Source organism: Trichoderma atroviride, chromosome 5 (genome assembly GCF_020647795.1).
Source record: "Trichoderma atroviride chromosome 5, complete sequence".
Classification (NCBI taxonomy): Eukaryota; Fungi; Ascomycota; class Sordariomycetes; order Hypocreales; family Hypocreaceae; genus Trichoderma; species Trichoderma atroviride.
In genome coordinates, this window is record NC_089404.1 from 924,709 (window position 1) to 938,131 (window position 13,423).

Here is a 13,423-nt window from a genome sequence, read left to right on the forward strand (position 1 = left end):
CTCCAACGGGCTTTTACAACAGAGAGTAAGCCTACCTATTTCTGTCTCGTGCTGACGCTTCAATCTGGCTATTGAAGACACTTATAGATATCGACACGGCCAACTCAGGGCTATTACCGAACTGAGCATCTTTGCTTTTCCATGCAGGACCATCGGCGCCGATGAGTGGGTGCAGCGATCACTTGACATTCGATATACTTCCAGGGCGCAGTATGCAATTGCTAGACCTGCAATGCCATGTCAGCGACCTCTAGTGGACGGGATTATCCCCAGACCAATAAAGGCCAATGAGCGTCCCACCCTCTCGAGGTATGTGGCGCTTTTCTTTGCCTCGTTTGTATCGCGAGCCAAACGCTGACTATCATCATCTAGAGAGAAGGAACCACAGCTCGTGACGAAACATATAGAGATAGGCGAGCTAGTAAGTAAACTACTCTTTTTTTTACATGGAATGATACAAGTTGGGTGTTGGAAATGACAGGATGATCACTAATACTGACTGTTGTCGTTCTTTTAGATCCAATCAAACCCACAGCTCCAGCGCAGAGGCAAGCGTCTCAGCAGATGCTGGAATCGATGTCTGGGGAGATGATGCACTCACCGATCCCGCCAATGACTCTTACGAATACACGTACAATTACAAGGAAATAAACGGGCCAACTGTATTCCTTGCAAACGCCGGACACGAAGACAATATATCTCGATTGGTTGTTAAAACTACAGGCTTTACCCTCCCATGACCCCAACATTTCTTGACTAACACCATCTAGCTGTAAGACTCCTCCACCCCTTTATCTGGACGATCAAAAATAATGTGGGCCAGGTTATTGTACAGCTAGACCAATCGTCGAAGATTATCTTGACCCTACAGAAGATTGACGCCTACTATCCGCATCTGAAGAAGCTGTTAGACACCAAACCTGGTGTCGTGGTCAAGCTTTCGAACGGTCAATTAAGCCTTGCCGACCCCTACGCGCTGGAACGACTGGCATTAAAGGAATGGTTGAAGGACTGAAGAATACTAATTCAAGGTTCAGATGTTTATGGTCAGCGATCTCGACCATTCTAAGCGCTGACATTGAATACATCGTTCTATTCCTACGTCAAAGTAGAAAATACCGAAAGGCAGCCACCACTTCACAGTTTGCCGCTGGCGGGTCACGTTTATCGCTTCAGCTTGGCACACAGTCCTCCAAACTCCAGTCGAGAATGCGCAGATCAAGCTCTCATCTGGCCAACTGGAAAGACTTCACCATCTCATGGAGTCCAAGTGTGGTAAAGATAGGACACCTTGCGGAACAAGCATTTGCAATGACGCAAACAATATACCTACGACTCTGACTCCGAATTCGTGAAGAGCACACGTTTGCAAAGGGTCAAACAGTTGACAACATACAACAAATTGAATAAGTCACTTGAACTTTACAGACACAGTTTGTGAGTGAACCCAAGGCGCCATTTCACTAAACATCTAGCCGCCGCTTTCAGCAAAATGTCTAGGCCATATTGTACTTTTGACTGACCTATGAGTAGTTTATGATCGTTTTTCCAGGACGTTGGCATTTTCAGGTTATGATGCAGTCGTATGCGCTCGCTTAAGTCTCAAGGCGCAAAAGCCCCCAGAAGACACAGATATAAACGTCGTCTGCATATAATTCAAGACCTCGCCTTTTATAGAACTGAAACTATAATCGAAACATTTAAGTTCGGTTCTCAAGGCCCAGCAAGCTGCAAGTAAGTGGTATCGAGCGCTTCATTTCACTGCGCCTTGTGATCCCTTTTCGCAAGAGGTGCAGTGAAATGCGGCCTTGTGACCTCCTCTTTGTGCTTGGACCACTATCGAGAGAGGTAAATGCTAACTCGACTACATAGACCCGGGCTTCATTGGAGAAGCTGAAATAACATGAGGCAACAGCGCAGGAAACACGATGACCAACGTCTTGTACAGGGATTTCTCGGAAGAACAATTCGACATGGCATACCGGCACCGGCTGGGATATCTGATGTTCCACGCCAAGTACGGCGACGACGGCATGCATAGACCAAGTTGGGCATTGCGTGTTTTGCAATGAGACGGTGCGAAGCTTATGAACATTACAGCAGCAGACCTTACAGATGCTTTCAGTTGGTTTACCAAGCACTAGAGAGACACAAAAGGCGACATGCAAGCATTCAACGCAAAGGCAACAGTCCGCTGCTTTGTCTTTTGCCCCCAGCTCTTACATCGGTAATATTGAAGCAGATGGCCAAGCTGGCGTGTACTGACCCTGCCATATCGCCCCAAGCTAAACTGGACATCGAGACGGAAGCTCTAGCAGAGCGGACCAGCAGGATCCTGGAAAATTGATGGGAGCTAAACCCGAAGACGAGGACCATATTTTCGACAGTCTCAATCAAGAGTAGAGATGCATGGCTTTGCAAGAACTGGAACTCATGTCTGAGAAGTGGCATACGTCCTCCACCTAGTACCCATCACTGGGTCAGGACCGGGAGAAAGAATCGAGCAGCGAAAAATGAGGAGGAATCGACACCAGCATGTCCAAGCACGTCTTGCCGCGCGCTTTATCTGTGAGGACGAAAGCTGGGGGTTAGCAACCGGAGCAATTCGAAGCCTCGACTGGTGTGTCTTTTATTCTCCCTACAGTCTTGAAGGCTGCTTGGTGCTAACGCGTCTTGATCCAGGCCAACCTCCCGAGTCGATCAAGGTCATATATTACAACTACGAGCTTGACTTTGCCGAAATCGAGACGCTTCGTCCTGTGAATCACTATGCCCTGATGAGCAGTTCGTGTGCGACTCGGCTGCAGCTTTGCCGGTCATTGAACATTGAGCATTCTCACGCAACCTTTTGCTCTCGATAGAGTTATGAGCGAACATCTGCATTAACTCTCTTCAGGCGGTTCAGTTATTCTTCACTCATCTATCCACTCGCCTTCTCGCCCATCCTATCATCTGCGCCCATCCTATCTTCCATCCTCTCATATAGTATTCCATTCATCTACACAAAATGGACAGGAGACTGGCATGGATGTCGTTCCCGCCTATCGGTCTCGCGAAAAAGCTAAGAACATCCGGATAGGAGCGATCATAGTCAATACTTTTGCCTGGACCAAGTGCTTACTACCGTTAACAATTTGATACTGGATGTCTTTTATTCCCCGATAAAAGAGAAACTGCAACTTAATCGCCTCGTCGTGTGGTTTGCAGATATAGCTGCTCCTTCCTTTTGGAGAAGTTGCTAGCAGAATACTGGAGTTTCCAACGATTGTCTCACGTGGATACGACACGTCAGACAAATGAAGAGCTGAATACAGATATACCGAACGTTGACAAAAAGAAAATATGGAATAGAGGGGCTTCAACGGCAAGAGACCGATCATGCATCACCATATTGACCACATGGCTGCAAAAGGACATAAGGCTTCGCAAAGAACTTGACAGCGCGGTACATGTGCTACGGTCAAACATCAGATTGGACGATTGGAGGAATAATGAGATGGAGATTTACAGACCTGTCACCAGTAACCACAGCACTACAACAAGAACGCAAACTCGAGAAGAAGGCTCATGGAGTCTCGAACGCCGCCTGGCTGAGCGAGAAAAATGACACCAAATAGTTCCGACATCGGCAAACGCAAACTCGCCCAAATCACGATAATCAACAACTTGACCGCATGAGCCAACTTACAAGACCAAATAATGCAAATTTTCGCCCATCGTCACAAACCTCCAATGATCCAACAAGACAAGCAAACATCCCTATAAGAACTATACGACAAAAATGCCAAGTACCGCCGCATAGGAATGGATAATTGAAATGGGCGAGGACGGAACAAAGCAATGGAAATAGGCAACAATGGAAATACTGAGGTTCTTTCTTATCCTTAATAGGCATCTGTACACGTAGCTATCTTGTATACCTATGTAATACTATTTTACTAACAGAGACAAAGTGCCAATCACAACTAGAACTACTAGCAGTTAAATGTACCTTCATGTTACATATGGCCTCGCCCCCGCTAGGCAGCCCCTCGCTCAAGCAAATAGCCCGTTAGAATCCTTTGGACATGATAGCTCAGCCCTTGGCCAAGCGTATGGTAACCTATTTGACCAACTATTTAAATGCTTGGCGTGAGGCGGTCTGTTGATTGCCACCAAGCTACAGCGATTTAACAAGGCAGACTTTGATGCAACTCAGCCCAGCCCAACACGAATCAGATCGGCGGCATTCGACGGCTGATCAATGGCGCCCACTGCAATCTGCCTCGCTATAGCGCAGCCAGCCAGTAGGGAATATATAAGATGCTGAGTAGGATCCACGTTGGGCAGCTTACATGTATTTTATGCTTTCGTAACCACCGTCATTGCCATGCCCAGGAACCTTCGCAATGGCGACTCCAACATCTGCAGCAGCGGATCGGTTTCGCCTCTTGGTAGAATCATTGCCAGACGAAGAGCGAGAACTCTTCGGATCATGTAGCAATGCAGATAAACTGCTTAACAATATTGAAACCCTGGAAAGCAAAAACCGCAACAAAGGCAAGGACTGGCGGCGCTACATGGAGCTCACTGAGACATTTATCGAAGCCGTACAGCCCATGTTCAAAGTCTTGGACACATTTAATTTGGTCGATCCCACGCAGGTTGCATCACTATGGGGAGGAGTGCGGATTGTACTCCAGGTGATTAATGAGATGGCCTTTCTGACGATGCGCAGATGCTGACGCTGTTCTAGGTTACGATGAATTTTGTCAGCTTCTACGGCAAAATAGCCACGTCGCTGCGTGAAATATCCCACATGGTCCTGTTTTTCAAAGAAGTAAAGGTGAATAACCTAGTATTGGAGTCAGAAACCCTCAAATGCCTTCTAGAGAGCACCTTTGCCGAGATTATCGACTTCCTGGCCGGTATAGTTGGGCTATTTTACACAGGCCAGGGCAGTGCGTCTCCACCCCAACCTCTTTGGTTCCTTTATTCTCTATGGACTGACAAATTAATAGAAGCGAAAAGCCGACTTTGCATTTATAGCGGCGCAGCTCTCAAGCCCTTTCGCTACGACCAGGTTTTGACCCAGCTGAAGGAGTACAGATCTGCAGTAACTTCGGAGCTCATCCGCATCCAAGCGCTCGAGATACATAGTTTTAGTCTCTCTGGAACGCAAATGCAGCGAAAATTTGAGAATGAAAGCAATGGTACGTATGTTAGTTGTGTGCATTCAATTTACTGTCTGACATAATATGCAGAAGCCATGTTGCAGAGGTTCAAGCGGTGGCTTGCTCCAACCACTTACACTTCTCGTTATGAGGATGCACAAAGTCTGCGCACGCCCAGCACTTCCCAGTGGATCTTTGACGATCCAGCTTACAAAAAGTGGCTATCTGTACAAGATGAATCAGCTTTGCTTTGGATTCATGGTGAGCTGATTTACTGCATCTCTTACGACTAACCATACTCTAACTCACCGTGCCATTGCTAGGAAAACCTGGTGCTGGGAAAACAATATTAGCTGCCACTCTTGTCGAGCATCTCAAAGACGTGGATGCAAATACATTCTACTTCTTCTTCGACTCTCTTCAATCATCGTCCAAGGCAAGTTTGGATGCATACGCTGCGATCCTGTCGCAAATTCTTCACAAGAATCCATCGAATTCGCAAATTTTGGATCTCATCAACTTCGCAATACACTTTGCCACGGATGGCCAGCCAAGGGCAACGGTCAAAGAAGCGGCCGATCTTCTTGAGCTCTGTCTTCAGCTCACTGAGTTTGAGGGTATGACGCTAGTTTTGGATGGTCTCGATGAATGTGCAGACGCGCCAAAGGAATTGATACCATTAATAAGAAGGATTAGCTCACAGAACAAAACCCGTCTAATACTACTGGGCCGCTCAACTGTACGTGGCTACCTCAAAGGCATATCTTCCGTTGAAGATTTACCAATTGGCGACTCTAATTTCCACGACATACGAGCCTATATAAAAGATGAACTTGAGGCTTGTATCAACGATGATTTACTGCCCAAGGAACTTGACATCGAAGCAACGGCAGAAAAGTTGAGCCGCCGAGCAGATGCCATGTTTCTCTGGGCGCGCTTGATGATGGCATATTTGGCCTTGCCTAGTTTATTAATGTCTGAGAGGATGGAGGCAATCCGAGAGGTAGATATGCCAGAAGGCCTTGAGATTATGTATGAGCGGATTCTGGTACAGATATACAAGGCAAGCAAAACATCTTTTAAGCTTGCCGCTCACGTATTCACATATCTACTCTACGGTAATCGTGAGCTAAAGGAAAGAGAACTGGAAGATTCCGTCGTTTCGCGCAAACGAGGCGGTATTGATGAGCCATCTAGAAGTTTTCCCAATTTTGTCGATACCATATTGTTAGTTTGCGGTGGTTTCGTGGAGAAATCAAAGCGAGGCAGCTTCCGCTTCGTTCACGCTTCCGTCTACGACTACTTCGAGGCAGAGCCTCAGAGAAGAACAAGAGGGTGCAGTCAGTTCCAGGATCCGATTCTCGTCTCGACTCGTGTGGCGGCGAATCTACGTATAGCGACACAGTGCCTCGAGTATGTCAACTATGCTCTACCTGAGAAAAGACTCGTTCCGCTCGAAACAGCAAGATCTCAGCTTGAGAAACAATTCCCACTTGGTGAATACGCTACCTCTAACTGGTGCACACACATGATTGCGACGAATGGTACCATGATCGAAGTACAGAACGCTTATAAAGAAGCGCCTGATGCTTACGGTGACTTTATCTTGGCGCTATGCCAGCTTCTGTCTCGGCCTCCAACTGTATCTGCATGGATCCAGAGCTGCTATTCGTTCCACCAGGAGCCACCATATCTGTGTTTGATGGAATGGGTAGCACAATCCTCTTTACCTGGTTTCCCATGGCGCCAGTATTCGCCTCGAATCGATGATATTATTCCCGACATTCGAAACTTGGCTCAATATCTCAACCGGGTTATTATAGATTGGAGCGTCCACTTACATGAAGATCCAAGTTGCATATTTGACGAGGTTGCGGCCTTTATAAATTCTGAGTATACGACTAGGCCGTCGGATATCATTGTGAAGAAGCTTACCTCAGCTACTACTCCAGCACCCAATGTTTCTAGTGAACCGCTTCACAGAATTTCCAAGATGATGCCCGATGGAAAGAAAGACTATGTGCTAAGCATCTATCCATCAATGTAAGTATCACAAGCCCTAGAGATCTAACTCTTGGATGCTCTTTATTAAACAACCCTTTGTAGTGCATATCTGAAGTGGAGCCGGCATCTTGATTGGGATTCTGATTTTTCTGAAATCGAGCTGTATTCGCAGGGCTGGATCGCACAACTCGAAATTTTCGACATCGACAAAAGCTACGACGAGGCCATTGCATGCTTAGAGATGAACATTGATGCGAAGGAGGTGTTTTTGCAGTTTACCCAGTCACTAATGTGTTCCCCATCCGGGGCCGTCATACAGTTTCCCATTTCTCTGAGTGGTGACGGTCGGGCATTTACCATATTGAGAACAGTCTATAGTCTCAAAGAGACCCCAGACGGACTAGGCGTTGCTTCACATGCACTGGCTTTGAACGCATCCCATAAATTTTGGCAGCCAAAGATATTATCGACGTGGAAGCCTCATGCCAAAATTTTATACCTTTACTGGATCTATTTTGACAATCAGGGGCAGTACCTCTGTTTTGTGGAGCAGTTTCTCGACAGTGATTTGACTGTCAGCGCATTCAGGCACAATCGTATACAAAGTGTCGATACAGCCCCCAAGTTCATAGCCAAGGTCTCGATTCCATTAGGGAGAGGCCTCGTCGAAGGCTACCCGGGTAGGAACCGCAAAGAATTCAAGTTGGCGTTTCATCCATTTGTGGGCGCAATAGTCGTGGCCGGCTGCAAATACTCGGCTTTCCTCTGGAACTTTGACAACCGTCGACCACTTCATCCGCTAAACAGTGATTCGGGCGGAGAGTTGGAGATGTTATCTTTTACTTCCGATGGCAAGTCTGTTGTATGGAAAAGGAGCGGCAACTTGCCATTCGCCATTAGCGTGGAATCGAAGCTACTGCCAAAGCCCCATCAACCGGGGAACCTGTTTGGTCTATCATCCAAATCATCTACCTCGTCTCTGGTGATATCGCGAAAAGCTACGAATAGGGTAAATTTGACCCCAAGAAGGACACCAAATGAGAAAAAGAATGGCGGCCATAAGTCTAGACTGTTGCAACCTCCCTCGCCAGGCTCTTCACACGCTGCTACGTTTCGTGCTGGCGCCGGTGGTGCCATCCGTCCGTACGGCAGTGGGACTCTCACGAATGAGGCCGGCAAAGACGAGAAAGATGTGTTTTTAATGGTATCTGGCAAAAAGGTCATTACTTCACGAGTCCCTTCATCTAAAAGCAATGAAAACGCTGGCACAACCAATGAAAACAACCACGAGAAGCAGCTCGAGCTGCGGAACAACCAGAACTTGATACTAACACGCATTCCAAACTTGGCCTTCAAAGCCGCCACTCCTACTATTGTATTCCCCAGAGAAGAGGGCGATCCAGTCCGCATTGTGTTGGATAAAGATTCTACGATTGCTAATCGGGTAAATCCAAGTCAAGGCTCCAGCAGTGCTAGTGGCAATCTACTGTCGCATCAAAACAGCCCTGTGATTGTTGAAAGACAGTTCAGGTCAATCCAGAGACAAAATCAGTATGGCACACAGAAACCTTTGCTTCTATCCTTACCAGAGCAACCAGAGAACGACGTCGCGCAACTTGATGAAGATGCCGAAGCAAACACAGTGGAGACTACAGAAAGGGATAAAAATACATTAGCCACATATGATACAGCCGTAATAACCGGATCGCCGCCCGCGGAAGTTAATGAATGCACGGTTTTAAGCGTACCGTTAGCCCCTAATCCTACAACATCGACTACGGAGAGCTCACACGACAATGCCGGCCCTACGAAAGAGAAGAGTCTTCGAAAGAAGCTTTTTGGAACCTTGCCGAGTTTGCTCAGAAGAAAGAAAAAGAAATAACATTATAATGCTGGTCTTCTAAAGCAATATTCCACAATTCAATTGCCTTCTTCTAATTGATCCAGAGACATGATTATTGTCATTTAGTAGAACAGTGGCCATATCAAAAGCCCATATGACAATCGGCATGTCTAACACTTCAATATCTTCCTGCAGTATACGCCAGTGTCAAGACTTCGTTGGCCAGGAGGGCTGCTTGCAATTTGCCTTGCTGGCACATATTTTAATAACTAGTAGAAAGAGGGGTTGCAATTATTTATACAAATCGAATACATTTTGATAGATGATATTACGATGCTGCAAGCGCTTCAGTAATATCCATTGCCACATATTTTGTGACACATAAAAGTGCATTATTTGACACTGGCTAACATACATAAATCGATAAAGAGTACTATAAATCCTTGTATACAAGTTAGAAGCTCGATGATATGTCATCTCATAAAGTCAAATATCTCAAGCGCCTTGAAATATGGCGTGACAAAGTAAAATCCACCGAGGGTAGCATACAATTGACGCCCGCACTATTAGTCAAACAAACAAATATGGGCTCAGAAGTGATTGTCTATGGGACATTTCTTGCAGAATTACTATAAACCCCTCAGATATATCTCGAATCAACAAAGATGCACATACTATTGACACAACCTGAGCAACAAAGTTCAACACTTTGATCAAATTCCAAAACGCTTATGATTTGAGAGGAATGGCGAAGATTATGCTGACTTCGCTTTTGGCAATTGATTGCTTTACAGCAACAAGTTTCGGCGGGTTGGGATTGGGACGTCTTCCCTCAAAACAATGACTGTGGCGGCAGCCCAACTCTAGTCCTTGATGGCAATGGACCCAGGGCTGCCAAGACGTAGGCTTTGTAGCTCTATTATTTTTTGTTCTCTTACTGAAATGGCGAGGAACTTGAGATTTTTTCTTCCTACCAGACTGCAATCCTGCCGAGAGCAGACAAGTATTCCCTAGCAACGGAGCATGTTTTTCTTTGCTGGAGGGTGGCAGCCCTGCTCAATCTTCGATATTATAGTGCCATCTGGCGCTAGGGCGACTTATAACGTCAATGAGAACAACGAGATTGTTCCTGGTGTATTCAAGGATCAGACCGCTTAGGCCTGCTACAACTTGACATCTCGTGGCCGAGGGAATGGCACGGAAACACTCAACAAATAGAATAGGGGAAAATTCGCTCTTTATAATAAGTACTGGGCCTAGTGAATTTGCTGTATTTTCACCCACTATACTCGTTGAAATAAGTTGTATCTAGCTGTGAACAGATTGTTAACAATTATGTATTGTCGCTGAGTTACTAACGCTGTGCGCAGGATGAATAGACTGGCTTTATAGGCAGCAACAAAAGCACACAAGCCCATGATTGGTATACTCCCATTTGCAAAATGGTAAGCAGTAGAGGTTGACATTTCTGCAAGAGAAGCTATGGCGTCGCATAAGATTTTTGATCCACAATCTCTATTCAAATCGTACGTAGCAGGATTCGCCTTATTATATTTGCATGGTATCTGGACCTGCTGTAAACGCGATTCTGCGCTCTTTTGCGCGCCATTAGCACAACTTGGCGAGGAGCGCTCTAAAGTCAAATTGAATATTACCAAGTTTCTAATAACTTAGGGTGTGAGTACAAATACCTACCTACGACGTTCGAACAACTGAGTACAATGGCCAACTCCAACTCCATATACTTGTATGTAGACATGATTTGCCTCCGTCTATAGCGGGCGTTAGCGTAGACTAATCACACAATCCACACCAACTTTGACAACATCTCACTGGCGCTCTACATAGCGCTCCACTAATCGCTCACTTCAGCGAAGTTTGCATCAAGTTCATTCCTCACTCATTGCAGATTCTCAAACTCTTGACAAAAAGCAAATACAAACATGTCAAAACACGCTCCTCCTCCCGGCGCCAAAAGCATCAACGAAATCCTTGACGAAGCCCGTTCTCATCTCATCCGCATTGACCCCGCTCAACTTCTCACAGAGTTGCAAACTCCCGCCTCCCACGGCCCAACACATGTTATAGACATTCGGCCTGCTGCTCAACGCGAGCGAGAAGGTGCTTTTGCATTCCCCAGCACACTTGATACATCTGCTGCGAAACACACAGTCAGCATCATCGAGCGCAACGTGCTGGAGTGGCGACTAGACCCGCAAAACGACTCCCGGATCAAGGAGCTTGTGGATGAGTTTGGCTACGATACGCGGGTAGTCATTACATGCTCAGAGGGTTACACCAGTTCTCTGGCAGCTAGAGAGCTACAGAAGCTGGGCTTATCCAGAGCGACGGATTTAAATGGGGGCTATTGGGCGTGGAAGCGGCATTTGGAGGGTCAAGCAAGCAGCTAAGCTTTCTACACAGGGATGTGTTGTAGCGGGCGAAAAGATGGACGCATTGCTTTTCTGAAGAATTGGAAGTTTGTAACAATCGGTCACTATCGCGAGTTTTATTATAAAGAACAATACTAAGACTTGGCTGACCAGTGTTGGAATGAAAGAGCTTTATTATGCTTCTGAAAATTTACTTCATGGGAATTGTTGGAAGCTTCCACAAGAGGGGTTCAAGAAGTCATCAAAGCATATTTTTACAATATATTTAAACATATATTGTGCCGATTCCGTCGTTTGCTAGAATGCAGCATATCGAGATCTACAACTAATACAGCCACTAGATCGCTAGCTATCCACACTGACACTAGGGCTCAAAAGGATATTCAATATGTATGACAAAACCATGTGTCTCTTTTTGGTATTCTATCTCCTCTAACGGACAAGTCTTATCTTCGTGAAAGACCTACGCGTAGTCTTTCAAGGATTTGTTTGCCTCTTGCTCTCTTTTAACCCTGATCGGAAGCTATTGCACTGACTTGAGGATGTACGATGCACGATGCGGTCACAATCATGACTGAGTCTCATTAGCTTTATGATGAAAGGAAACAGGAATTCCTGTACAATATTTGATACAGCTTCATTAACGGTTGCGCGTGTAGATGCATTGTCACTTGCTATGGCCTCCCTGCTGACTGTCGTAGGAAATATTAGTTACTAAGAACTACAACTTCGAATACTAGCGTTCAATTTGTCGTTTTTGAGAGGCAGTTTTGGACCGACACGAAAGCTATCGCAATGGAAGCAGTCTTTTATAAGTTGCTTGGTTAGACGTTTCAACTGGCACACTTTGGCACATTACCAATGAGGTTTATCTACCCCTACCTGATTGTGTCATGTAGATATCCGTCACTAGAAGAGGCAAAGGGCATCGAATTATATGAGAAGCCATACAAGGCATGTTTTCCTATGTTTGGGGCTCAACCGTTGTCGCCCACTTTTAAAGAGTTGGCCGCTCATGAGAAAGCCAATCACAGCAATGGAGACTTGATGAAGATAAAAATTAACCGTTTTCAATAATCCCATTGGTGGTTGTTGATCTGGACAGATGCAATATTAACTCTAATAATACTCTCAAAAAACTCGTCGCTTAGATGCGCGTTTGACACATCACGATATTCGTGGCAGGATTCACATCTCGCACTGGTTTGGCTGAGCCCATATCTCTCCAATTTCTGTTACGTACAAAACCCCAATCCCGCCGCGGCTGGGCTAGATCCACGGACCCCAGCCCCACTTACTCGGCTACGCTCCCGAATATCCTATCGTAGACTAAATCCGTGGTAGAGCATCAGGATATCAGAATTATATGTCCATTTCTCCGTATGTCCGCACTCAAGATTCAGGGTAGCAGTAGCCTTATCCTACCGTACACACAGGAAGGTTGACTCAGCACGCGAGCAAATAGCCCAGAGGATATTGTCGGGTCACGCGTAATCCTTGATGTCGTATCCCACGGATATCTCGCGTAAGAAGGGCTGCCACTCATACGGATGCAGCATGATTGTGGCTACTGTTGCTAAGACATTGATAATATTCAGATTTGATGATTTGCTTTGCAAAGGGCGCAAGCTCTCCGCTGTCGGCCCTGTCAGAGTGTAACCGCCACGTTGTCCATGTGCCGTGTCTTGATACAAGCACAACTAGTGTAATCATGGCGTATCACAACAAACTTGCAGGCATATTTGAGGATTACATTTGAGCAGAACAAAAAGTGTTTGATTACAATTGCTTCTTGATATAATAAAGTTTATTCTTCGAGTCAAGTTGATGTGTTGTTTGGTGTGTTGCATTGTCATATATAAGAAAGGCAAATGCATGTGTGAAGGATGGGGGCATAGCTATTGGAATCCTCCAGGATCGGCACTTAATGCATGTGATTTTATATATACACCTTTTGCGAATAAACATCCCCCCCTCTTTCCATTCAACTGGATCAGTCTTTTTCAAGTGGACCTGCACTACGTCGTCCT

General features: G+C 45.8%; 4 protein-coding genes across 4 annotated transcripts; all 4 read left to right on the forward strand.

Moving 5' to 3' along the window:
- Positions 1–232: 232 nt before the first annotated feature.
- On the forward strand, positions 233–1,907 carry TrAtP1_009504 (uncharacterized protein; the record flags this gene model as incomplete). The annotated part of the gene is made up of 8 exons (XM_066114315.1): positions 233–309; positions 373–421; positions 518–578; positions 771–931; positions 1,429–1,437; positions 1,534–1,583; positions 1,706–1,734; positions 1,873–1,907. 8 exons carry the CDS (start codon positions 233–235, stop codon positions 1,905–1,907), a joined length of 471 nt encoding a protein of 156 aa, XP_065970409.1.
- A 628-nt stretch (positions 1,908–2,535) lies between these two features.
- Positions 2,536–2,861, forward strand: TrAtP1_009505 (uncharacterized protein; the record flags this gene model as incomplete). Its single annotated transcript, XM_014091388.1, has 2 exons — positions 2,536–2,587; positions 2,683–2,861. The coding sequence occupies 2 exons, from the start codon at positions 2,536–2,538 to the stop codon at positions 2,859–2,861; spliced, it is 231 nt and encodes a 76-aa protein (XP_013946863.1).
- Positions 2,862–4,340: 1,479 nt separating this feature from the next.
- TrAtP1_009506 (uncharacterized protein) lies at positions 4,341–9,446 on the forward strand. Its single transcript, XM_066114316.1, has 6 exons — positions 4,341–4,682; positions 4,736–4,940; positions 5,001–5,192; positions 5,244–5,414; positions 5,477–7,196; positions 7,260–9,446. The coding sequence occupies exons 1-6, from the start codon at positions 4,389–4,391 to the stop codon at positions 9,037–9,039; spliced, it is 4,362 nt and encodes a 1,453-aa protein (XP_065970410.1). The 5' UTR covers positions 4,341–4,388; the 3' UTR covers positions 9,040–9,446.
- A 1,381-nt stretch (positions 9,447–10,827) lies between these two features.
- Positions 10,828–11,788, forward strand: TrAtP1_009507 (uncharacterized protein). The gene has a single exon (XM_014091386.2). The coding sequence runs from the start codon at positions 10,944–10,946 to the stop codon at positions 11,409–11,411; it is 468 nt and encodes a 155-aa protein (XP_013946861.1). The 5' UTR covers positions 10,828–10,943; the 3' UTR covers positions 11,412–11,788.
- Positions 11,789–13,423: the final 1,635 nt, after the last annotated feature.

Bases quoted from the DNA above. Each gene is read 5' to 3' on its own strand.
- TrAtP1_009506 (XM_066114316.1), top strand. From the start codon at position 4,389: ATGGCGACTCCAACATCTGCAGCAGCGGATCGGTTTCGCCTCTTGGTA. The intron at 4,941-5,000 runs GTGCGTCTCCAC...ACAAATTAATAG, and splicing joins ATTTTACACAGGCCAGGGCA to AAGCGAAAAGCCGACTTTGC. The intron at 7,197-7,259 runs GTAAGTATCACA...AACCCTTTGTAG, and splicing joins CTAAGCATCTATCCATCAAT to TGCATATCTGAAGTGGAGCC.
- TrAtP1_009507 (XM_014091386.2), top strand. From the start codon at position 10,944: ATGTCAAAACACGCTCCTCCTCCCGGCGCCAAAAGCATCAACGAAATC.